Source organism: Haliotis asinina, chromosome 15 (assembly GCF_037392515.1).
Source record: "Haliotis asinina isolate JCU_RB_2024 chromosome 15, JCU_Hal_asi_v2, whole genome shotgun sequence".
Taxonomy (NCBI): Eukaryota; Metazoa; Mollusca; class Gastropoda; order Lepetellida; family Haliotidae; genus Haliotis; species Haliotis asinina.
Window position 1 is genome coordinate 6248143 of NC_090294.1, and position 27038 is coordinate 6275180.

Sequence of the window (27038 nt, forward strand, 5' to 3'; positions counted from 1 at the left end):
ATAGTGAGCTTACAAATTCTTAAACAATGAGTTGAAATAATTTAAATATATCTAAATATTTATTATCATTCCAATAACGATTACAATAGACATGTCAGCAGATAATTACATGTTTAAGACAGATCATGGCCATAGCAGACCCAGACTAAATCTAGGGCAACTGATATCGTTAGACACAAATTGTCTTCATAGTAGTCCTGGACTAGATCATGGGTGGCAGTGTCAGTTCAACACAGATCATCTCCACAGTAGACCCAGATTGGATCGATGGAGACAAAAACAATAAGTTGAAATACTTTAACTATATCTAAATACCTCTAATGATTCAATAGCGATTACAAGGGGCACGTCAGCTGATAATTGCATGTGTAAGAGAGACCATCACCACAGTAGACACAGACTAGATCTAGGGCAACTGAGATAGACACAGATCGTCTTCATAGTAGACACTGACTAGATCATAGGCGGCAGTGTCAGTTCCACACAGATCATTTCCATAGTAGACACTGACTAGGTCATAGGCAGCAGTGTCAGTTCAACACAGATCATTTCCATAGTAGACACTGACTAGATCATAGGCGGCAGTGTCAGTTCAACACAGATCATTTCCATAGTAGACACTGACTAGATCATAGACGACAGTGTTAGTTCAACACAGATCATTTCCATAGTAGACCCAGTTTGGATCGATGGAGACTGTGTCACTGGGCTCAGGTCGGAGGAGGAGCTGACACTCACGTGTACCGCTGTTGTAGTTGACACCGACACAGGCTCCAGACAACATGCACTGCTGCACACAGGACACTCGGGACAAGGCTGTTGATGATACGATGGCAGTGGAGACGAGTCGTGTTGCTGATGCCATGAGGAAACGGAAGCGTTGACAATCTGAAATGTCTGAATGAAATGGAAGTACAATATTGTGAAAAATGTTCCCTTCCACCAGTGTACTGTTTAACGTATTTTGTTACCCTTACGCTTTAGGCGGAACTTTGGAATGTCAAACTACAATATGACTATGCGTGCATTGTAGAAGACGTGGAGCATGGATCATATATTCAAAACGGCCAGCTTGCAAGCCAGTCAGTCATTGTTGTGTCAACATGCTCTTCTTTATCCTTTGTATCGATGCGACTTGCATGTCTTTGTTTCTTAAAGATGGTTGTTCAGTATTAGAGATGTAACATCAAGACTCAAAGTCAAAAGTATTGTTATCACGTAACTTAGTGATATAGAACATGTTACCTTTCTTCACTCCATATACTTCAAGTTCACAGAAGTTGAGGACATCATTTGTATTTATCACTGTAGGTTTCCACAGCCGGACGAACCTCCCGAAGACCGGAGCATCACATACAACGTTCTCAACAGATCCAAACATGCCTGTGTAGTTCTTACAGAGGGAGAAAGCTGCTGATGGACATCGGGATGGATTTCGTACATACACTTCGATTACAAAATCATGGAGTCTGTTCCCTGAAAGAATAGACCCGTGAAGTTCTGTGTATGAAGGTCTGTGTCTTCTGTAAAGGGACGCAGTCGTACCCCCATTTCCCCCTCCTCTCGATCCGCCCCTCATAACCCGTGCTTGACAGAGGTGGTGGCTACCTGATTGATTTGGCTGACACATGTCATTGCATCCCAGTTGTGTAAATCGATGCTCAAGATGATTGACTGAGTCACATATTATTATTTACAGACTACACAGCTGTTTCATTGCTCAGTGCGGCGTTACCAATACAAACAGACCTGAAAGAATGACATTTAAATAACACATCCAGATCCCCATAAGTGTTGAGTCCAGAACATATACGTTCAAACACGACTAACCAAAACTGTTTATTAAGAATGGAAAGACACGTGGCAAGTCTACTGTAATGCCATATATAGCGATATTATTTTGTACAATGTCATCAGTGTCTACTCAAAAGAGAAGCTTTTCGGCTTTTTGATGTCCCAAACTACTGAAACGAATGACACGTGGCTGATTCTGTTGTGCGTTTGTAACATCTTCATAATGCAAATGAAATCATTAATGTCCTGTGATGGAAAGATTCAGTCAGTTTTCTTGTTAAATATGTATATGCATGCGTGCCGCTCTCGGCTTCTGTGGTATGAGTGTATGAAGGGCTGACGAGACGTGGACAGCACAATATTAATTCAAGCGCTTGTAGGATCCATATGTAAGGTCGGTTGGTCGACAATTTCCAATAATTTCCAATTTCCAATAGTAATAATACAAAATGACTTCAAAATGAGATATACATATAAAGAGGAAGAAATAAAAAATGTAACCTACCACAACAGTCTCCTCTGTTGTAGATGGTGACCTTGTGGACGCTGTACTGTCCCAGCAAATCAACAACAAACCAGGGTGACATGTCACCATATGTAGTGTGAATGCAGTCACCTTGAACAGAACTAGTGCCACGACTGCCGGCTACACCTTTGGCAGCGACAGTATGTGAGGCCTGGACACTGCTCATCCATGCTGGTTTCTTCACAGCCAAGTTCAAAGTTTGCGTTTGGCACACTGAAAACCGAGATTGTAAGTTCTGGATGGCAAATGTGTAAATGATTATTTTCAAAGAGAAATGTGACATATCCATGATTTCATACAAAGCTCATTCGCCCTTTCTGGGACACCTAGCTACATTTTCACATTCAATATTGATGAAAGTGATACACTTCTCGTGTGATACAGAATGTACAAACAGGCCCTGAGTTACTACTTTGATGCTAAATACAGCTTCCATATATTATCGTGTCATTGCTACGGTGAGGGCCATCTGTGAAGCTTAAAGGTCACATGCAACTCAAAACATTAACGTTTGTGATACCTTTAAATATGGACATACAGAAACAAAGCATCAAAAATGTAAATTCAACTTATAAAGTTGAAAAATAACGCCATAAGAAATCGGAGTTCAAACAATTCTCTAATTTCACCCAGGGTAAAAAGTGGTTTCAACAGCTATGCTGCGCTGCGCCCATAGCACACGGGCAGTGGTTAGAATCGCACGGTTTGAACCGGGAAGGCGACTCGTAAAAACACAGCAAGTGATGCGTGCAAAGATTATCGCTGTTGTCGAAGTTGGAGAAGAGATGTGATTACAAGCATCGTGGGTCTGCAATAATAAACAATGCTCTGGTCCCATACTTGCTTGCATATTTGCAGGCCAGGTTTTCAAGAATGTGAAACATTAGAAATACTATTTTCATTGCTAAGAATTGCTTAGCTTGTTGTAATACATATCTATGGAAATACAGAAAAAATGTTGTGTCTTAAGCAGTCTCTGTTACAGACACACCTCAATGTCTGTTTTATTGACACCTATGTGTGTGCCTGCCAGTCTGCTAATGACAATATTCAATACTCAACTTTGACCACAAGCAGTTTGAACGTAACACTTATCAGGCTTTACAACATAAACCATATACGTTGATTTATGGCTCGGGCACTGGAGTTCTGTCACATTATGTCTCTGGGGTGCTTCGTTGCGAGGGAAGTAAACCCTAGTAAGACCTATGGTACTTTTGATTTGTGGTTGTTCGCGTTTAATTTATCTGTGTTTTTTCACAATCAGCAATGTATATTAAGTCATAAATAAGCGATAATTATCTTTCATTGTTTTTTCACTGCACTTGCCCTTTATACTCGATATTGTGTAATTTAACATCTACGCAACTCATTCTGTCAAGCGAATTGCTAAAATCCACCTGTGTGTATGAAACCTCTAAAATAAGAATTCACTAACTAAATATAGGAGCAAATAACATGAAAGAGATCGGAGAGTCTCGCGCATCTCTTCAAAGGTTTCTCACGGCCGTACTTGAAGGCACGAAGGCGATATGAACACTTGGTCCTGCACCCATGATCGGAGAGTCTCGCGCATCTCTTCAAAGGTTTCTCACGGCCGTATTTGAAGGCACGAAGGCGATATGAACACTTGGTCCTGCACCCATGATCGGAGAGTCTCGCGCATCTCTTCAAAGCTTTCTCACGGCCGTATTTGAAGGCACGAAGGCGATATGAACACTTGGTCCTGCACCCATGATCGGAGAGTCTCGCGCATCTCTTCAAAGCTTTCTCACGGCCGTATTTGAAGGCACGAAGGCGATATGAACACTTGGTCCTGCACCCATGCAAGACCAAGGATGCCTTGACTACCGGGGTCAGGTTGTCAGATCATCGCACGTCATCGCATCCCAATGGCGTAGACGAATTCTCATGATGTTGATCAATGGATTGTTTGGTCCAGAATCCATTGCGTACAACCTGCCACCGTGTAACTGCAAACCTGCTCATCGTGGCGTCATACAAACAAAAGTAAGGTGCTTGACTCAAAGAGCAACTTAACACTGTAAAATAGTTGGAGAGGTTGGTTATCCCTTGCTTATTAGCAAATATATTATCGACAAAAAACAAGGGAACTAAGAAACTGAATGCTGCAAAAGTTAAGGTGAGAGGGCGCGATACCGCAGCGTTGCACCCGAACGCAACGTCCAATGACAATGAAAATTCCACGTGATGCATTACCAACACGTGATGCACGTGCGCACAGACGTTAACCTCCGTAAACGTTTTGGATAACTCACAATCACTAACGCAATAGAGTTGAATACATGCTGAAAAATGCCTCCGAGGCAGTATCTCAATGAACAAACAAAATGCAGAATTGTGGGAATGATAGAGGGAGGGACATCACCCCAGGTAGGGTTGCAAAGAGACCTGGATGTGGTAAACCCAAATCAACGACACCACGACAGGGTCGTCTCACTACATTAATGGCCCTCCGAAATAGCTTCAAATGAGCACCTGCCATCAATAAGGAATTCTGTATACTCATTTAGCGACAAATTTCACTCTCAACCATTATAAACCAACTCGTGTCAGAATCGTCTGAAAGCAAGGCGTCCTTTCAAGGTTGTTATCCTTACAACTCACCATGAGCGCCAAATATTGGCATGGGCTAGGCCGTATCAGGGACGGACTTCGCGCCCCTGGCGTTTTGCCTCGGATTCACAGATGGCAGAAAAAGTTGTTGGCCCCATAGCGGTGAGCGGTATGCCAGAGCGGCCATTATTTACTATGATCGATACCGGGGTGGTAATGTCATGGTGTGAGGTGGGTTACACATGACAGGAGATCAGATGTGGTCATTGTTAATGGATCCCTAACTGGTCAGCAATATTTTGACGAAGTTTTTTTGTCCTGTCGTGGCTCCACAGGAATTTTGAATTCCAAGATAATGCCAGACCACATCGGCCCGAATTGTCACAGCTGATCTCCGACGAGAGGGCATATAGACATTGGACAGTCCCCAGACCTGTCCCCAATTGAACATCTATGGGACATTTTTGGTCAAATGGTCTACACCAGGGACCCCGTACCATGTTGCCCAACGTGGTGGACACATCAGATATTGAACTTCACGCCCAAATTTGATTTAGTGGACATTTCATTGGTTCCCTTATTTTTTGTCGGTAAAAGAAAAAATGACAAGCACTAGAAGCCCAAGCGTGTAGTTCAAGTCCAATTCCACCAGAGGAAGTCACTAACTGAGAGGACCGTTACATAGAACCACTCACCTGACTTTGAATGGCTACTCAAAAACGAAGCGAAATGCTCACCTTCGAATTCTGAACTAAAATTCCGTTACAAAAACAAACTAGAAAAACTAAATAAACAACTACAATAAATCTGAAGAAAACCCTGACAGTCCAAACAGGACACACAAACTTGATCGACATAATGATTCATCAACTATATAAAATACAAAAGCATCGACCAGAAGCTGCAACAAAACAGAAAGTCCCGACCACAAACCAAACCATCTCTTGGTACCGCCATATCTTTCGAGCAAACACTACATAATCAACTTGTGCTAGCTTAAATAGAAAGCCACACTAACTAAGTAACTAAGTAACTAAGTAACTAACTAACTAAAACTGTACCATCCGAATGCTGTGCACATTTGATTAAATTATTGAACTTCTAATACTGTACAAGATTCATTAGATACTTTTCAACTGACACCCCCATTCCACAGAGATTTCTGGCTCATCGGTCACTCATCGTAAGCAAAGTTTTTTCCTTCCGCTAACCCAGAGTATTGTATCACAGTCCGATGGATCCGAATTGTGTTTGTCGACAGGTCAGTGTTCGATGTGTTGGGCGTGATCCGACACGGAGCAAACGACCCAGCAAGGAACTAAGCTCACAGCTAATTTCGCCATCGGACGCTATGTCCGATTGCAAATCGAATTAGTGTCGGATGAATGTGTTGCATTTTTGGAACAACGTGTTGATGTCGAAATAAAAATGGAAACGACCCTACCGTCTATACCGGAAGTACTGGTAAACACATATAAGATGATCCACGACCAGACAAATGACCCCAATTTGCATACTTGGGAACGCCCCACAGAACGATCCACTTGAAACAAGATTGAGACAGGTTGTCTGATAAATATCGAGAAGTTCATTTTCCCCGTGCGTTTCACGCATGAATTGTTATAGCACATTCGATTTGGGAACAGGTACACTCCCAACGAATTGAATCAACACAATATGCTGAGCAAATATGTTTAGGGCCACCGATCCATTTCACGAAGCAAATGACATTTTCCTGGGTTTTTTAAAAACAAAATTGTTGAATATCTAAAATGCTTGTCAATGCCCCAATCATCTATTTGTCTTCGTCTTAACTAAAGGTTAGCGTGGGATATCAGTATCGTATGCCTGAAATTGCAGTCTTATCATTCGAAGGAATATGCGGTGTTGATTTCATGTCACGGTTAGCATGTATTGCAAGTGCATAATCGTCAAGCTACCTGTAGCAGCCAAGTGTACTCGCCCAATTCGTTGTACCGCCTCTCTTGTCACAAATGCGTTTAGTGCGCAGGATCATCTAATGTGTGTCTAGCAGTAACTTTCGCTTGCGATGAAGCAACCACCCTGGTTCCCGGGCCACCCATTAATTTTGAGAGGCCCCTGAACAAGGATGCATGCAGAGCCTGCCAGCTGAGATCGTACTTGTCAACAAACGTGAATATATCATCTTTGGTGCGAAATAGGTGAGTGACAACATATTTCATACTTGCGATATGATACATCTTGAACTAATGAACGGATATAAGCCATTTATTACCACCGATCAATCCAATTCTAACACATATTTGGTATAAGCAAATAGCGTGCACACTGATTCAGTGATTGAGTAGACGTACTTTCTTATGAAATTGACATGGTTATCAAAAATGAAATCCTACTGACAGTGAGTGAATTAAAATGTGATTGACAGTTTGTATACACAAGTTAGTAGCATTTGACAGTTTAGCATGACGACATTTCATGTTTTAAATTTATCATCTCCATTTTCAGTTGCATGGGCTGACCAAATGAACAGAAGAAAGATAAAATGCCAGGATACTTTTCTTTTGCAGAATGACACAGATTGGTGGCTAGTGTTATATCAGATTCGTATGATTAACATGCAACGTGACCCGTATGCTATCGTTAGGATTTCTTTGAGGCATTTATACCTGATAAGCATTGATAGTTTATGATGGAGTTGAAAGAACAAGACTTGGTACTCTTTCAAGGAACAACAATATTTCTTCGTATGTTGTACATTAAACTTCGCCAAAATGGATACATAAGCCCCCAGGATCATTGCAAGTGAAACTGCATATGCAGGAATGTATTTGCCTAAGTAGTTATGATCACATCCAAAACAGACCTCATCCCTGACCTTTAAATATCAGATATGATGTCAATCCATCATGTTTTAAATGATACAAAAGGGCTTAACTGAGATTTGTTTGTTACTGGGGCCAAATTTAGTTTTCAACCCAGTGATATATAATTTATGGATTATGTTGTAGGAGAAAAAAACCTTTATTTATTCAATTTGTAGTGGCACTATGCTGTCTGTAGAAAGTTTATGTGGTTGCTCCTGTCTTAGGAAAGGAGCAAGAAGTCCTTATGTTTTATTTGGTTGTTACTTATTTTGACAAACTTTTGTTAATATCAAACTTACCTTGTATACAGTTATTGTCTTTTTCTAGTCATTACTGCAGTACTGCATGTCATGTTTATGTTGAAACTGCTGAGTAGGGTACAACTCCGTCAGTTACAAATTTCGCAGCTGTGTGTGTTAGATATATTACTTTAGTTGCAAAAAATGCAGACTTCGTGCCAAATAAACAAGTGCAATGCATACCAATATTTTTCAGAAGCGTAGAAATATCTTTAAAAATTATCCTAGCAAGTATATGGCTGGAAAGAAATAAGGTAGCCTTTGATGGAACGAGTGTTTGAATGCTAATAATTTTTAAAATAATTTTTATTGTCGAAAACAAAGTGTATTTTGATACATTATCTCTTGTCCTAGCTCCACATGAAATTTCACGTAAAATGTTACAGGTAGAACACTAGATATTCTTCTAAATACATTTACATATGTTGGTATCACATGACCTTCAAATTTTAAGATCGAACATATATTTTTATAAAAGCTGTAAAATATTCTTTATTTTCAATTTTACTGTCACCCTTTTGAAACAGAAAGGCCTAATGTACCATGACAATGAATATGTATGCTTATTTTGATGATATTTTACTCACCTTTAGATATTAATCATGAAAACTTTGCATAAAAAAGAATAAAAAGCTTTAAAATTATTGATAAGGGGCTACTCCTACAAAAAATGGTTGAAAAAGACATTCATTTTTTTTCATCAGGGTGGGTTTCTTGTAAATCTAAGAACTTTTTAATAATTTTTTAAAATATGAAAGTCAAAGTGTTTTGTTGTTATTGAAGCTTCACTCTAGTAACACACCAAATTTTATTGAAAACATTCCCATAAATAAAAAAGGACTGGTTATGCCTACCGATGCTATCGGAGGTGTCTAGCCGAAGTCTCACGGCAATATGTCGAATGCTTAACACTCATCTGACGCTTATCATCGCCAATTCGATTCTCATCGGATTGTAGCATGATATTTAGCACCATCCGATTGCTATCCGTTTTGACATCGGAGAGTAATCGCCTATGAAGTCAAATGCCATCCGACACATATCGCACAGCGGCCAGCAAACTACAAAGGGAATGTCAGCCGACGCTCACTCTGCCAATTTTCATCGGACACTACAGCACCAAGATCCTGAAGATGGGTCCAAGAAAGAACAGAAATGTTTGAGGAGAGAAGGCAAGGTGCCCTTACCTGCATGGTACTCCTTTGTGGACTAAGACTTATATTTTATACATTTTATGCACATATAGGCTAGTGTGTCCCATAGGCCATCTGGCCTTGTGCTTGCATTTTTCTGTGTTCTTTTACCCCTGTCATTTGTGACGTAATACATAAAGAAACTACTTTGTCTCTCTGTCCTTCCTTTGAGACCAGGTTCAAAAACCCTACTGGCATTGGTATCACTTGTCGTGAGCCTTGGAGGGAGGCTCTGGAGTAGTTCATCAAAAACCCTAGCGTAGCTCTCAAGAAACTGAAGAATGCCGTTGTGTCCTCCATTCTCAGCTTATTCAAGAGTCTGAAGTAGTGCCCATATAACCAGCTTCTATCGGCTTGCAGCCATGGTCGAACCCAATAAAGACGTAGTCTTCTATCCCTCGGACGCCGCTGATGAATATGGTGGGCAGAAATCGTCTTTCATCCGATTAACCTGATCAATGTTGGATCTCAGTCGGATTTTACCGAAAGAGTGGAACCCCCCAAGATGTCGGGTGAATTTTTATCGGAACTCACTGGAACACTGAAATTTTCGCACAATTGTAATTAGATGGGCTTCAGATAAGATTCCTGTGGTCAGTGGAATGGGGGTATACTATAGAGACTAAGCCCGGAGTTAACATCGAAAAATGGATTATAACGGGAAGGGGAAGCGGAAAGCGTCAAGAGAGTGTTGACGACTAACGTTTACTCTTTGAATGTCTGCATTTTTGACAGAAAATTGAAACGGAAACTCAAGGTAATGGGAGGTTCAGAACCTAAGGAAATCTAGACTTGCTCCATTTCGGACTTGAGCATTGCAGAAAGGTCTAGACAGAAGAGAGAATAGTGTTGTTCAAGGACTGACAAACTACCAACATGGCGGCATCCTCGAGATAATATATAGATTTATATACAGGTTTCAAAAACATGTGTGCTACGTAATGAGGCAGTAGATGTGTTGGCAAGAAAATGGTTGTGCTCAAGCATGAGGACCGTCTGTCGAGCATACTATCTTCTGAGTTACATCTTTTGAAACGTCTTAATTTGTTTGGCTATACAACGCCCTGGATGAGTAATGATGTGTTGGCATGAGAGTGGTATGAGAGATATGTGTGAATGCTATCATAGTCTCTATTCCTCTAACCCCCTTGCATCTGTATGCCCATGCACCATCAATATCTATGCAAACATACAATCGAACAACCCACAAACGTGTTACTCACAAACGTACATAACTCACCATCGAAATACATGATCAGCAGGAAAGAGATCCAGGAGAAGAGATCTGCCATACTTTTCCTACAAGATTCTACCACCAGCAAGGTCTTGTTAACGAAACTGATGACTTGAAATCACACTATTCAAAATGTATGGTAAAACGTGAAAACCGTAAGCAGGCGTTACAGAAAATCCTTCTCAAGTCGCATTGCTGCAGAAACGCCCGTGACCATGACATTTATTTTTCATGTCTGCTTACGGAAATTCTTTTAATGGGTAGTGAGGCTGAAAGTTATGGTACAGTTACGTTTCCTGTGCGGTTGAAAGTTGAAAGAGAGTCGATAGTTGTTCGTACCAAAGGACGATTCCTCACGGGAACCGATTGTGTAGACATGGAAATCAACCCAAGCATGAGCTAAAAGTGAAATTAAAAAAACATACTGCCTTTGTAAGAGATCTTAAAATGTATTCCCACTTCTGTAGTTGATACAGTGGTTGCACTATTGTTACATGGTTCCGACATTTATGGTTTGTGGCAGCAAACCCTTAACACCATAGTATATAAACGGTTCATTCACAGGAAGGCGCCTCTTATAAGCACAGCAAGCAATCCGTGCAAGGATTTTCGCTGAGGTCGAAATTGGAGAATAAAAGATGTTCACCCTGAAAAGAAGCATCTGGGCTAGTGTAAGTGCGTAAATGGAAAAGTAAACAAAACGAAAAGTTTGTTACATATCACTGCCATTATATAAAATATATAAATGTTTTTTTTCTATAATTGTACATAAATACGTATTTTTAATTTTTCAAATAAATTTAATCGTCACAATTTCAGTTCATAAAAAATGTAACATACACAAATAACATAAAACCATATACAATTTTGTTACATGGCAAATATATAAATATATGATCAGGACCGCTTCAACAAATGTGAAATAGTGTCGGTACAGTGGAAGCCCCCCATAGCATCCGCCTGGAGCATGTAATGGAGAGCCATCAACTTGTGGTCAACAGCCAGCCTGACACTTGCATGAATTTTATCCCCGTGCTGCCGTGCAATTCGTCGTGAGAATGCGTATAATTTAGGTGTGACGCATGAAAGCATGAAGACTAGTTTGCACAATGTTCGCGTCCTGTTTACACATAAGTTACCCACTTCACACGTAATATGTGACTGACAATGGTGTGCACTGACACGCTATCACATGAGTTATGTACGGCCAATCAAGGTTGAACAACCCAAAATATTTTGTACTGTGGATACATTGAAACATGTACCAAATGTATCTGAACTTTGACATAATCTGTCAGCAAAACATGTATACTGTACAAAAATATTATGTGCTCTCGTATTTCAGATAGACTTTGATACGCAGTCCAGTCAGTGTTGCAGCATGGTCCAGATATTTCTGCCCGGTATGGAACTACCACAACGACCCTGGAACTGCCAAAATTGCCTGTCGTTCTGCTGGGGCGCCTTATCTGAACAGAAATATTATTTTCTAATGATACTTGTATCTTGTTAATGTGTATTTAAAATCTGATACGGTTCTATTTATATGTGTTCTAGACACAACATATTGGTATGTATGTGCATATAACTGGTATAACGTATTTATAGCTTCAGGCAGCGTGAGTTTAGCCAGGTTTATACTTCATAGTATACGTTTATGACTACCATTTTTCTGTTGTCTGTATTGTGGTCCTGCAATTAGGAGATCCACAGTTTTAGCCAGGTTTACCCTTGAGCCTTCGCCTTGAGGTGAAAACGTCATCACTAGAAGAGTATCCATGAGCGGCTTTAAGCAACAATGACATCTTATGAAATCCGCAAATGTGGAAGTCCCTCAGATGCACCTTTAGAATCGAAATAGTTTATTTGAGCAGCTCTTACAGATCCGTGTGTAAGCACAGTACCGATTACCTGTCGTAACTTGGGAGTTTATGGTAAGGCTGGATTGACCTTTTCAGATTCCAAGTTCACACAGATCATACCCTGGACATCCACTACCCAGTCACTTCATCAAATTGTTGGCTGAGCTTAATATTTGTCATGAGCTTAGCAGAGTAGGCTCGTGCTTTCTTTGCGAAGTGGTCAGTGAGTAGGAGACAGGAGACTCAGATCATGTTCAAAACACAATCTTGTCATTCCATGAACAAAATTGAAAACCTTTGGATATGAAACATTCTCTAACGTTTTCTTATTCAACTAGCACTTTGTATTCCACCTGTACTATGACATGTACTTTCCACCCTGCCTGTTGCGCTCCGAGCACACGTGTGTATGGTGTCTATACGTTTCCTTCCCGTGGTGTTACACGTGCCAAGGCTGGGCAAACTGTTAAGCAAAACTGGCAATTTACTACCTGAGAACAACTTCTGGGCAGTTGGTTCCAGTTTACTGTTAATGGGGACACAAATGTACCTGCTGATATTGTATGGAGGATATTTCATCTCATTGTTCTTTCAAATCGAGTTAGACACATGAAACTCCGTTAGCAGGTCCTTTTTGGTGTAAAAACATATATTCCTTTCGCATAATTTGCAGCATTATGTGGCTGAACTTTGCAAATGCTGCCATATGCTCCAGTGGTTTACGAACCTGATATGAAGATTCCAGTCGCATGATTAAACCTATTCCAACAGAAAAAGACAGAACAGGGCATTATTGATTATGTTGGTCCTTAGTCTAAACCTAAATCAGACAGCCAGTACACGCTTATTCTTACTATTCATCGACATCGATGCCATCACTCATACCGTGAATGGGATGAACACCTTGAGAGCATGCGAGCCTCTATTTACAAATACCCAGTTCCCACAAAGCAACGCGATATCAGGTAATTGCTGGTTACTACGAAATTCAAGAATTCTCACTTGTTGCTACACCACTGTCCCCAATTTGCACCCTAAAGAGTGAAAGTTGTTTGAGACAGCAATTTTCAGTCTGACTCTGAGAACAAACACGGCCATTCTTTCGAATCCTCCTGTTCTCCAGGCAACAAACCTAAACTGAAAACAAAACCTTTCAAATTGACCATAGATACAAGTGACATTGATTCTGGATTTCCCCGGAAACGGGAAGATGCAGTTGACTTTGAACACCTTGTTTTTAATTTGGGAACCTACTTATGGTTAATTACAACATTATTCTTAACCGTTCATTGGTTTAATACCTACTTCTTTTACGGATCGATTTCAGGTGAACTTCTATGTTTTCTGCACATGAATGAACATATTACAATATGTCTATGCAGTAGTATGGCTACAGTAAACTTTCCTCCAATAAGTGAGATTCGATGTCTCTGTGTAAGACTATTGATGTCATACTAGTCAATGTTAAAACTCTGTGATGAATAATGACAATCTCCTTAAACACCCAGGGCTGTAGGTGCCTCGACAGGGAGCAGGAAAGGCAATTGTGTTTGCATCAACACATTCACATGCCTTTGAAGACATTCTATTGATCCTTGAAGAATCAGCTGATTTTAAGGGGAAACATAAATATTGAATCAAGTCTTTGAATGTCAAAATACATAAGAATGAAGATTTTTATGGATATCAACTTCTTTATGAGAGAACACAACGTTTCGGAGTTAATGCTTACTCCTTCATCACCTGTCATTACCTGATGAAGGAGTAAGCATTAACTCCGAAACGTTGTGTTCTCTCATAAAGAAGTTGATATCCATAAAAATCTTCATTCTTATAAATATTGAATGTTTTTATGTTAAGTCATGATCTCTTTTAGCATACTGGTTTCTGGGTTATGGCAGCGTACGTTCCCACAGATCTGATGACGACTTTCCTTTTTATTCTAACAGGCTTCGATGTAATGATACCGCCGAACAATGTGACTTCTCAGATTCAACCCAAATCACGAACATTTCTGTGTCTAAGGATGATGCATCATGCTACATTTCAAATTAATCCTTCCATGAATAACCTCAATAGATTCAAATCCAGATACTTGAAAGTGGTTGGAGGCATTTTAATTTAACACGTAGGGAGTCAATTGTGCATTTGGAATTACTCCTTTTGCTTGATTCATATGCTATGATTGTGACAGATATTAAGGGTTGGTTTGTAACATTTCTTTCCGGCAAATCTGAAAGCAACAAACAACTAACAATGTTTTTCAATTATGCAGTTTACTGACTTTGCAAATCAACACAGATATCAACAAAGCTATGGGAATACACAGTCCACTAGCACTGTTAATTACTTTAAATCTTTACTTCGTTACGATAAGGCAGAAATACTGCCGATGTCACTCAAATAAAGTCAATGATAATAATGTTAGTCCCGCTTCAACGCAGGTCATGTGTAACATATTGCACCACCATTTGACACTGTCTCCATCTGAGAAAGTATGTTCCAACATAATGTTCTTCGCTGTGTATGGCACAATGCCTGCTGCGTATAATAATTAATATATAGTAATTTGTTTACATGATGTGTCTTACAAAACGACAACAAGAAGAAGAACCACATAATACTCCCATGGACGTCATGTTTGCGATGATTACAGTCAATCCATTGATGACATTGTGTCAAAGGAATGTTAATTAAGCATTGAATTTTTCTTCATTTTATGACGAAAAGTCGATAGATGATGATCAGCGTACATTGGCTTTGCGATTTTGAAACTAATTAAAAGAACGTGACCTGCCCAAATCTGACCTGTAGTGGGTTTACAAATTCTTAAACGACGAGTTGTAATCATTTACCTCCATCTAAATATCTGTAATCATTCAATAACGATAACAATGGACACGTCTGCAGATAATTACATGTTTAAGATTATCTCCACAGTAGACCCAGCCTAGATCTATAGCAACTTAGATAGCTAGACACAAATCGTCTTCATAGTAGACTAGATCATAGACGGCAGTGTCAGTTCAACACAGGTCACCTCCACAATAAACCCAGGCTAGATCATAGATGGCAGTGTCAGTTCAACACAGATCATTTCCATAGTAGATCCAGTCTGGATCGATGGAGACTGTGTCACTGGGCTCAGGTCGGAGGAGGAGTTGACACTCACGTGTACCACTGTTGTAGTTGACACCGACACAGGCTCCAGACAACATGCACTGCTGCACACAGGACACTCGGGACAAGGCTGTTGATGATACGATGGTAGTGGAGACGAGTCGTGTTGTTGATGCCATGGGGAAACTGAAGCGTTGATAATCTGAAATGTCTAAATGAAATGGAAGTACAATATTTTAAAAATATTCACTTTCACCAATGTACTGTTTCAGACATGACCCTTATTGTCAAGCGGTCAAGTCTCGGGATATCTCGTTTTATCACATCAACTACTCTGAAGGAATAGGGTAGGAGTGACAACAAACTTATTTGTGGATATGACCTTTTTTCGAGCATTTAGCTCTGAGCTCCAGACTTTCTTTCAGTGAGATTTATATACGGCCCGGCTTTTATCTTGAATCTGGGCATTCTGATGGTTGTCTCGAACTTGCATTCCAAGATAGGTGTATGCCTTATCTTCCACAAAATGCTCAATAACTCCTCCATCTTGTTGCTTGAGCAATCCATCATTAGGTACCTTGCCACGTTTCAAATGAAGAGTATTAAAAATTGTCGAGTCCAAATATCATTGGAAAAGGACTCGGCAAAGACAACCTGTTCTTTCAAGTTGGTATCTCCTCTGGCAAGGAGCTCGATGTCAAATATGTAAAGGAGATTATCAATCGGTGTTGGGGGTCTGTGCTGAGGAGGTCCGGGGTGGTATCCCTCGTCCCTATTGACCAGAAAACTCAGAAGGATTTAGAGACAGACCAAAAAGCAAATGACTGAAGGAAACCCCCTATAATATTTCCCTTCTGACTGGAACAGATTCCGAAATCTGCACCTTCCCTTGCCATTACATCTCAAGTTGAGTCAACCAGTCAGCCCGCGATTACAATATCAGAAATCTCCAAAGTCAAAAGTATTGTTATCATGTGACTTACTTGATACAGAACACGCTACCTGTATTCACTCCATATACTTCAAGTTCACAGAAGTTGAGGACATCATTTGTATTTATCACTGTAGGTTTCCACAGCCTGACGAACCTCCCGAAGACTGGAGCATCACATACAACATTCTCAATGGATCCAAAAGTGCCAGTGTAATTCTTACAGGGGGCGAAAGCTGCTGATGGACATCGGGATGGATTTCGCACATGCACCTCGATTACAAAATCATGGCGTCTGTTCCCTGAAAGAAAGCTATAAAAAATCCATTTCTTCACCCATTTCTTTTAAATTTTAAATATATGTAAATTATAGAATCTAACAACATTATACGATTGCAAAAGTCTAGATGTATATATTTGAAAATTATTGTCCAAACAGAGATTAGAAGCCCTGTGCCCTGTCCATCCCTAACCCGGTCCATACCTAGAAACCCATGCTTGTCATAAGTGGCGACTGACGGGATTGACTTGGTTGACACATTCCAACTGTGTAGGTCGATGCTCATGATATTGATCACTGTAGTAGACATTATTTACAGACCGCCGCCATGTAGCTGGAGTGAGTGAGTGAGTAACTTTATATTTAACGTCACATCGGCAATATGTCAGCCATATCGTGAGAACATTTAACATTGTGATGGAATGTATGCATATTTTAAAAGACAGTGAATGAGTGAGTTAAAATTTAACGTCACATATATTTCAGCCATATCGTGACGAGAAGAAACATTTATCATTGGGAAGGAATATATGTACGTTACAAAAACCTACCAACGATGGACAGTAAAAATATATAACAAAAATATATAAACATAATACTAGTATGAAACACTAAAACGTTGTAATTAAAGAAGACAATGCAATATGAAACACGGGCTATAGATCGCCAACAATTGGAGGTAGATTACCACACTAGGGACCATGGGCCACATAGCTGGACTTGTGCCACTGTCATTGGATCCAGAACAGTATCTTCTAGGTTACCTGACAACAGTTCTATTTTCACAGCTGAAGCTAACGCCATACTAACGACTCTTAAATACATTGAAAGACATCCTAAACGTTAACAATATATAATTTTTCAGACTCTCTTTCTTGCCTTCGGGCTATTAAAAATATTTCTTGTAATAGAAATTATTGAATTGTATAATAAACTTGCTACTGGCCAATACGACATCGTGTTCTGTTGGTTACCCAGCCACGTTGGCATTTCTGGCAACGCAATGGCCGATCTTGCTGCCAAGGCAGCACTCAACAAATCTGTGACACCGCTTCTCATTCCATACACTGATTACAAAGCTTGCATTAGAACTTACATCCGTGATCTGATGCAGAAGAAGTGGGACACCCAAGTACGTACAAATAAATTACATGAAATAAAACCGTATATTGGTTACACCTACTTGGGCTGTCAGTCCAGATTTGAAGAGGTTATTTTGAGGCGATGTATTGGCCATACTAGATACACTCATTCATATCTTTTAAAAGGTGAAGATCCTCCATTTTGTATCCCTTGTGATGAGAGAGTCACAGTCAAGCATATCCTGCTTGACTGTGTTGCATTCTCCATCACAAGGGACAAGTATTTTACAGTTAAAACAATTAAGGATCTTTTTACCAGCGTTAGGTCTCATTTAGTTATAGGTTTTTTTCGAAGAATTTGATTTTTTGGTTGAATTTTGAAAACATGTTGTGTAAATAGACGTATTTTAATTATTTGAAGTTTGGATTGGTAACTTGAATTGTTGGTGGCTGTACCCTCAAAGGGGGTTGAAGTATTGTAAAATTATTGTCCTCCTGAGAGGGTACGTAAGTCCAAAACATAGAAAATGTAAACTTTCCACTGTTCTTAGTCGTAGTATATCTGTATTTTTAATTTTTGGCTAGATGTGTCTAAATTGCTAACAGCTGAGGGGATGATGTAAATCCGACTAGGGTCTATGTAGGTAGCAAACGTAATGTAAGTCCCCATGGTCCCGAGTGTGGTGATTTACCTTCAGTTGCTGGCAATCTATAGCCTGATTTTATACTGTATTGTCCGAATAGTGATATTAGTTTTAACTTTCCACACTAGTTTTAATCTCATTTGTGATATTCTAGTTGTTTTACTGTCCTTCGCTGACAGGTTTTTATACTATACATATATTTCATTTCAGTATTAAATGTTCTCGTCACGATATGGCTGAAACATTGCCGATGTGACGTTAAATATTAACTGACTCACTCATCCACATAGCTGGACTATTGCTGATGGCGATGTTAAACGAAAGAATGACATTAAAATTGCACACCCAGGGGTACGTTCAAGCGAAACTATGTGACTAACCGAAACAGTGTATTAAGAATTTAAAAACATGTGGCATGTCTACTGTCACTTCATAAATAGATATAGCGATATTTGTTAACAATTTAATGAAAGTTTTTAGTCGAAGGGGAGCAGTACGGTTTTTTTCCCTATATTCAGAACTACTGAAACGATTTATTCAATGAAATAACGTATTGTACTGTCGAAGATGCTGATCAAGGGAAAACAGACCACTTTGCACCTAGGTACGGCACACTATTACTTCAAGAATCTCTTGACCAATCTGTATAGTACAGACGATGTCTAATAATTTGAATAAAGAGTGAGATCAACAAGGACAGTAGAAACAGACTGGAAGTAGGAGAAACTGTAACCTACCACAACAGTCTCCCCTGTTGTAGACGGTGACGTTGTGGACGTTGTACTGTCCTAGCAGATCAACAACAAACCAGGGCGACATGTCACCAAGTTTAGTGTGAATGCAGTCACCAAGTCTTGCATCAGTGCCATGACTGCCGGCCACACCATTGGCAGCGACTGCATCTGACGCCCGGACGCTGCTCATCCATGCTGGTTTCTTCGCAGCCAAGTTCAAACCTTGCATTTTGCACACTGAAAAAGAAGACTGTAGGTTCGGTATGGCACATATGTTTAAGATGATTATTTTGGCACATATGTTTAAGATGACATAAGAATCAAATGTGACATATCTACGATTGGAACAAAATACATCCGCTTTGTCTGGGGCCACATTTGATCATTTAACATTTATAATTTGGTATAATACATGCGCTTTCCCTGCATTACTTCTCTCGTGATGTTGAATGTTCAAACTGGACCCGATCTCTGATTCTAAATGCACCAAATATTTTCCATACATTTTTCTAGTTTGCTTAGTGCGAGGACCATTTGTGAAACTCATGTCTATGACACCTTTAGAATATGAACTCATCAGCTAAATATAGAACGAAATAGCATGAAAGAGATCGGACAGTCTCGTGCATCTCTTTAACGCATTTTCTCGACCGTATTTGAAGGCATGAAAGCGATATCGACACTCGGTCCGGTACACACGTTAGACCGAGGATGCCATGAGGCGACTAGCGGGATCATGTGGCTCGTTAAGAGAAAGTCACGAACTGTGACGATGCTAACACAGAAATACTCCTACTATGAATGGTCTCTCGAAAACCTCACGTAAACGATGTCAAACAAATTTTTAAACTAAAATTCCATTTCAAAAAGAAATTTTAAAAAAGTACACAAAGTACCATAAATCTAAATATAGTGACAGGGTGATAGGTCACACAAAGTTCTTACTTACATAAAATACAAAAGTATAAAACAGAAGCTGCAACAAAACGGAAACCCCACTCCTCCAGGCTGCCATGTTTCAAAGAACACACAAGCAACTAGTGCTTACGTTAAAAAAATCATACAATATCTCCCCCAGCCCATCTCCCATGTCACCCAACTAAATTTCAATTTCAAATTGAAATTTATTAAGATATGCCGATGTCTCCTTGGGGCTGCCATTCCTTAGATCAAAACTGCGTAATGTTTTTGTTAATGAATAGGCAAAACTTAGGCAAAAAATATCTATATGTTGTTTTCAGTCACTGCCATGACGGGTTCCGGAGTTATCCAAACGATCCTGGAAGATGGATCATTACGGGTGGAAGAGAGACGTTTCGGGTATTTAATCGTGAAGAGAGTGTTTCACCAATGCGGCAGACTATATATACGGCTTGAAATTAAGTAAGCAACATCCCGTATTTCCACCCCGAGAAACTTCCACGTCTATTGTGGCAAACATGTCCATAAGTATGGCCTTCAAATTCATTATGTTTGTGAATAGTAAATGTTGACGTGGTGAATAGCCTATAACAAGGTGACGTTACGTTGTTTATTAGATAAATGGTGACAGAAATTTGAAGTTGCAGCATTTTAATCCAAAGTATTAATTACAGATTTAACTTTCATTGTCCGCGCTTAAACGTCAGCGCAATTTACACATTCTGTACACCTAATAGAAGAACAATGTATATCAAGTTCCGAATATCCATCTTTGATCGGCACCCGTGAACGGCACCATCTATCTATCTATCTATCTATCTGTCTATATCTATCTATCTATCTATCTATCTATCTATCTATCTATATATATGAATCTATCTATATATATCTATCTATATATATATAGATAGATAGATAGATATAGACAGATAGATAGATAGATAGATAGATGGTGCCGTTCACGGGTGCCGATCAAAGATGGATATTCGGAACTTGATATACATTGTATGCGCTATGATACATGTTTTTATAAAATTAAGAAAATTTGCCTAGATGCCGGCGTCAGGCGTTGTGGCTCATGGGCCAATCCGGTAGACTTATTAATTATCATTTTCTTCTGCTGGAGTAGATCATCCGGTGCTGCAAGTAGGAATCCCACTCGCAAATAGCGTTGTCCTTGCGATACTCTGTGGTGGATGGGGAGCCCGGATGATGAATTCAAATAACCTTACCATGGAATACCAAACCCCCATCAAAAAACATAAACGTCAGCTCGACAATGATAATGAACAGAGGTCATCCAACTGAACAGACAACTGGCCACGTTTCTTTGTTCTCAATACTGTAGACAAGACACCACTGAAATTAAACCTTTTTGTAATTTCTAAGGCCATATATTGCATCGCAGGTGAGGTGAAGAACAAAACGCTTGCGTTCAGGATCTTTTCTGATTGAATGCAGTAGGAAACAACAAGCCACTAACCTGATGAACACAGAAATTTTTGCTGGAATCCATGCTTCAGTTACTGAACACAGAATACTAAACAAAAGCAAAAGTATCATAAGAGACAGAGATCGTTTGTTGGCCGAAATGTCAGAACTGGACATCGTTTCTGAAATAAAGGATCAGGGCGTCACATATGTCAAGCGATTCACCACCCGTAAAAGTTATGATGTCAATCCAACAAACACGTACCTGTTTTCCTTCTCTTCACCAAATGCTCCTAAGTGTGTCAAGGTGGGTTACTGCACTATGTCAGGTGATATTTATATTACAAATCCTTTGCGGTGTTTCAGATGCCACAAATATTGTCATGGAGTCAACACGTGCACAAAGCCAATACCATGTATTCACTGTAGCGAAACTTCACACGTAACTGACGATTGTGAAAGTACTTTTAAAAAATGCAAAAAAACTGTTCCGGTAATCATTCATCCTTGTCCAAAGACTGTACAGTATGGGAAAAACGAATGGAAATCAACACAGTTAAATCTACTCAAAACATTAGCTTCGCAGATGCTAAAAAGCTTGAATCAATAGTACCAAATGTTTCATATGCATCAGTCGTTACGAAGGCGTCTGAAAGTGTGTCAAGAGTAAATTCGGCAGTCACCAGTTTTTCCATAGAGTGTCAAACAGATTTGACTTGAGTGAAAACCGACACCCCTCACCTTCTCATACCTGAAGAACAGTCCACTCAGACTTCAGAGTCATGTATAAACAGTCAGATCCAAGATCAGGATGAAGCACAGTTATTGCCTCAGTCCACTCAGAACACTCCAGAAACAAGTTCAAAGAAAGCAGTGAAAAATAGCCAAGACAAGGGTAGAAACTGTGAAAAAAGGTGTCAGAGCTTCTAAGGGTTCAGAGAACCGTCTACAATTATTTAACAAATATGGTTCATTGGAGGACGTGGATGTGTCAGAAAACATCCATCCCAGGGCACACAGCTTGTCGCCCTCAAAGAAAGTGAGGGGTAGATCCCCTATCCATCCATCTAAAACATAGGTCATTTTACTATTATCGTACAGTAGAATTGTAGAGGTCTAAAAACTCATTTCAATGAACTGCAGCTTTTAGTCCAGGATCTCACACCATCGGCACTCTGTTTGAATGAAACGCATCTGAAACAGACAGATAATTTTAACTTACGCCAGTTTAACGTCTATCATTCTCTTTCCCCTCCGGGTGAAAGGGCCACTGGAGGTTCTGGTATTCTTATACGGCAAGATCTTATTCACAGCCCTGTTACACTAAACACTAATCTCCAAGCTCTTGCAGTGCGACTGACTCTGGGAGTAGCATTTACACTATGTTCTCTGTATATCTCGCCTTCTTCAACACTTCCACGTACTGATCTTCAATCACTCTATGGTCAACTCCCCAAACCATGTGTGGGTGGCCTAAACGGTCACAACCCATTATGGGGCAGTACTAACACTAATACTAAAGGCACACTACTTGAAGATTTCATTTCAAATAATGATCTGTGCATATTTAATGATGATTGAAGCACCTATCTGCATCCTGCAAATGTTCTCTGGATTTGTCTCTTGCCGACTCTTACCTCCTCAATGAATTTGATTGGTCTGTTCATAATGGCTTTTGTGGAAGTGACCACTTCCCAACTAACCTCTCAGAAATTACTCCATCTGATTCTCCATCGTTTGCAAGAAGGAACTTTTTGAAGGCAAACTGGTCTTTATATCAAACTATATGTGAATCAAAACGGCGACCTGAATGTTTCAGTGATATAACTGATCCCATTCAAACTGTTGCTGTCATTTTAAATAAAATAGCTGATGAGTGTATACCAAAGTCTTCTACGAATCCACATGTAAGAAAACCACGGTTCAATGCAGATTGTAGACAGGCCAGAAAAGCGAGAAAAAAGGCAGAACATTATTTTCGCCGTCATCCACCTGTCCATAACTTAAATAAATTCAAAATACTGAATGCAAAGGCGCGTCGGACCTTTAAACAAAACAAACGACAATCGTGGAGAAATTATGCTTCCAAACTTAATTCACGCACGTCAATGTACAAAGTATGGAGCATGGTTCAAAGAATTAAAGGCAAAGGTTCAAAATCTGCCGTTCACCATCTCAAAGGTGGTGATCATTTTATTACTGACAAATGTCAAATTACAAATGAAATTGGCGTAACTCTTGCCAAAAGTTCTTCATCAGCAAATTATGTTCCTGAGTTTCAGAAATATCAGAAACAACAGGAGAAGACAAAAATTAATTTTGAATCAAATAACGAGTATAATGAAATGTTTGAGCAAGCTCATGACACAGCAGCGGGTGATGACAATATTCATTATCAGCTGTTCAAACACTTGCCTGAACCATGTCTGGTCACACCTCCTTCATGGCGTAATGCCATGGTAATCCCTGTTCCCAAACCTGGTAAGGTTCATACTGATCCTTCCAATTACAGACCGATATCCTTAACCAGCTGTGTCTGCAAAACCATGGAGCGAATGGTAAATAACAGATTACAGTGGAAGCTGTATAAACCGACACTCATTGGGACTGAAGAATTCATCCGGTTTCGACAATGTGCCGAAATGTAGAGCTGGCGAAAAATGTACAAGCCGCAGACTGGACTGAGATTTTATGCCAGTGTCGACAACTTGTCGGATGGGATGAGTGGGTTCAAGTCCGAGTGGGTTCAACCCTGTCTGACCATTATAATGAGGATCAGGGTGTTCCACAAGGCAGTATTTTGTCTGTCACATTATTTAGTATCAAGATCAACAGTTTGTCCAAGGTTTTAAACGATTCCATTGACGGATCACTTTTTGTGGATGATTTTAATATTTCTTGTCGCGTTTTTTTACCATTCTCTATTATGTATATTATTATTGGTTCTCGTCATATATTGCCGATGTGACGTTAAACATTAACTCACTCACTCACTCTTGTCGCGGTAAAAATATTGCATACTATTGAACAGCAACTACAGTTATGTTTAAATAAAATACATAAATGGTGTCTTGAAAATTAGTCCAAAACCAATTGTGTACACTTTTGTAGAAAATATAAGGCGCATAAGGACCCTGAACTAAATGGTAATCCCATCAAAGTCGTAAAGGAGGCCAAGTTCTTGGGTTTAATATTCGATTCTCATTTAACCTTCTTACAACACATTCAATCTCTTAAAGCTAAATGCCTGAAGGCACTGGATTTGTTGAAGGTTGTGTTTCCAACTCAAAGTAGGGAGGGGATCAAACTACCCTCTTACACCTATATCGATCACTGATCCGTTCAAAACTCGATTATGGCTCAATTGTACATGGTGGGGCCTGCAACAGCAACCTAAAACTATTAGATTCTGTTCACCATCAAGATCTAAGACTTTGTCTTGGGTCCTTTAGAACCTCTCCTGTTGACAGTCTCTACGTCGAGGCAGATGAACCTTCTCTTATACAACGCCGCATAAAATTAGCATTACAATATATCACAAAACTATTCTCTACCAAATCTAACCCTGCATATAATTGTGTCTTCAATTCTCTCTATGGGAATTTGTATAACAAAAAGTCTTCTCTTGTTCCGCCTCTTGGGCTCAGAATTAAGCAATTTATTGCTTCTGCCGGCATTGAGCTGGAAAATATAGCTCCTTCCCGACTTCTTTCTTCTCCTTGGCAGTTGGTTAGGCCCTAAGTGGACCTAACATTAACTACATTTAAAAACTCAGAAACAAATGAGCTACAATATAAACAAGAATATCATTAATTAAAAAAGTAAATATAGCAATTATAAATCCTTATTTACAGATCGGTCCAAGGATAGTGGTGCAGTTGCTTGTGCCACTGTCACTGGATCCAGAACAATATCTTCTCGATTACCAAATAGCAGTTCTATTTTCACAGCTGAAACGCCATATTGACAGCTCTTAAATATATTCAAAGACACCCTAAACATAAACAGTATATGATCTATTCAGACTCTCTTTCTTGTCTTCAGGCTATTAAAAATATTTCTGCAAAGATCCACTTTTAATAGAAATTATTGAATTGTATAATGATCTTGCTATTGGCCAATACGACGTCGTTTTCTGTTGGTTACCCAGCCATGTTGGCATTTCTGGTAACACATTTGATGACCTTGCTGTTAAAGCAGCACTCAACAAATCTGTGACACCACTTCTTATTCCTTACACGGATTATAAAGCCACCATTAGATCTTATATCCGTGATCTGATGCAAAAGAAGTGGGGTCCATGTAGGTAGCAAACGTAATGTAAGTCCCCATGGTCCCTAGTGTGGTGACTTACCTTCAGTTGTTGGCAATCTATAGCCCATTTTTATATTGTATTGTCCTCTATGGTGGAGCTGTTTTAATCTAACTCTGTGATATTCTAGTTGGTTTTACTGTCCTTCGTTGATTAATAAGTAGTTTTGTAATTAATCACTCTCGTCACGATATGGCATGAATATTGTCGATGTGAATATAAATCTTAACTCACTCAATCTACACTTGCTTCATTTTATAATAACACTTCACCATTGCAGGGTTTTTGTTTGCATTAGAGTGGCATTGGAGCCATCTGCGACGCCTAACATCACACTTAGGGCTTCTTACCTGCATGGCTACAAACCGTCAATACCTATAAAAAACATATATACGAAGAGCATACAGACCACAAACGCATACATTGAACAAAAACAACGAGAACTCACCATCGAAATACAGGACCAGCAGGACAGAGATCCAGGCGAAGACATCTGCCATTCTTTTCCTACAAGAAGATTTCCTACCACCAATATGTCCCATGTGTTAATGAAACTGATGACTTGCAACCACACTGTTTGGAAATACAGGCAGTTAACAAGCGTGACAGACACAAAAATCTTTACGTTCTCGCGTTACTGCAGAAACACCAGTCATCGCGCTGTTATCTTCTCATGGTTGCCTATGACAATTCTTGTAATTGGTCGTGAGTCTCGGGGATAGGTATGACACAGTAATGTTTGAAAACTTGGAAGGCCGATAGCTGTGCTTTCAAAAGGACACAGACACAGAATATGTAGAAATGAAAAACATCAACCCAGTCATGAAACTGAACCATGTACTGCCTTTGAAAAATGATATCAAAATTTATTCCCACCGCTGTATTTGATGCTATGGTTGTACTATTGTTACATGGCTCCGACATTTATGGAATGTGGCAGCAAATCTTTAACATTGTAATTATATATAAAACATGTTATCTCGTTTTGGCTTTGCTGTCGTGTCAAGCTGACACTACGAGGTTAAAAATGCACAACTTAGTGCTGAATCTTTAGAAACACATCTGTTTTCCCCTGAGCAAAGTGGTTGAATCATCTATAATTTTACATTTGATTACATATGTTTACGACACCCGAGTTCCGAGTTTTCAGCTATCACCAGAATTTGGAAATCAACGGAAAATGGTAACTGTGCAAAATAAATACATATTAGAAAAATAACTATGACAAAAATAAGCAAACATGTAGCGA

At 39.6% G+C, this 27038-nt stretch overlaps 2 protein-coding genes across 2 annotated transcripts; both read right to left on the reverse strand.

The window, feature by feature from the left end:
- Positions 1–649: 649 nt before the first annotated feature.
- Positions 650–10530, reverse strand: LOC137266222 (fucolectin-like). The gene is made up of 4 exons (XM_067801721.1): positions 10479–10530; positions 2300–2533; positions 1246–1476; positions 650–888 (listed from the first exon to the last, which is right to left on the reverse strand). The coding sequence occupies exons 1-4, from the start codon at positions 10528–10530 to the stop codon at positions 650–652; spliced, it is 756 nt and encodes a 251-aa protein (XP_067657822.1).
- Positions 10531–15417: 4887 nt separating this feature from the next.
- On the reverse strand, positions 15418–26289 carry LOC137264854 (fucolectin-like). The gene is made up of 4 exons (XM_067800200.1): positions 26238–26289; positions 19129–19362; positions 16457–16687; positions 15418–15656 (listed from the first exon to the last, which is right to left on the reverse strand). Exons 1-4 carry the CDS (start codon positions 26287–26289, stop codon positions 15418–15420), a joined length of 756 nt encoding a protein of 251 aa, XP_067656301.1.
- Between the last annotated feature and the right edge of the window lie 749 nt (positions 26290–27038).

Coding starts and splice junctions, on each gene's coding strand:
- LOC137266222 (XM_067801721.1), bottom strand. CDS start 10,530: ATGGCAGATCTCTTCTCCTGGATCTCTTTCCTGCTGATCATGTATTTC. Junction 2,534..10,478: donor GCTGATCATGTATTTCGATG/GTGAGTTATGTA, acceptor CTCGGTTTTCAG/TGTGCCAAACGCAAACTTTG. Junction 889..1,245: donor AGTATATGGAGTGAAGAAAG/GTAACATGTTCT, acceptor CAGACATTTCAG/ATTGTCAACGCTTCCGTTTC.
- LOC137264854 (XM_067800200.1), bottom strand. CDS start 26,289: ATGGCAGATGTCTTCGCCTGGATCTCTGTCCTGCTGGTCCTGTATTTC. Junction 16,688..19,128: donor CAACAGGGGAGACTGTTGTG/GTAGGTTACAGT, acceptor GCTTTCTTTCAG/GGAACAGACGCCATGATTTT. Junction 15,657..16,456: donor AGTATATGGAGTGAATACAG/GTAGCGTGTTCT, acceptor TAGACATTTCAG/ATTATCAACGCTTCAGTTTC.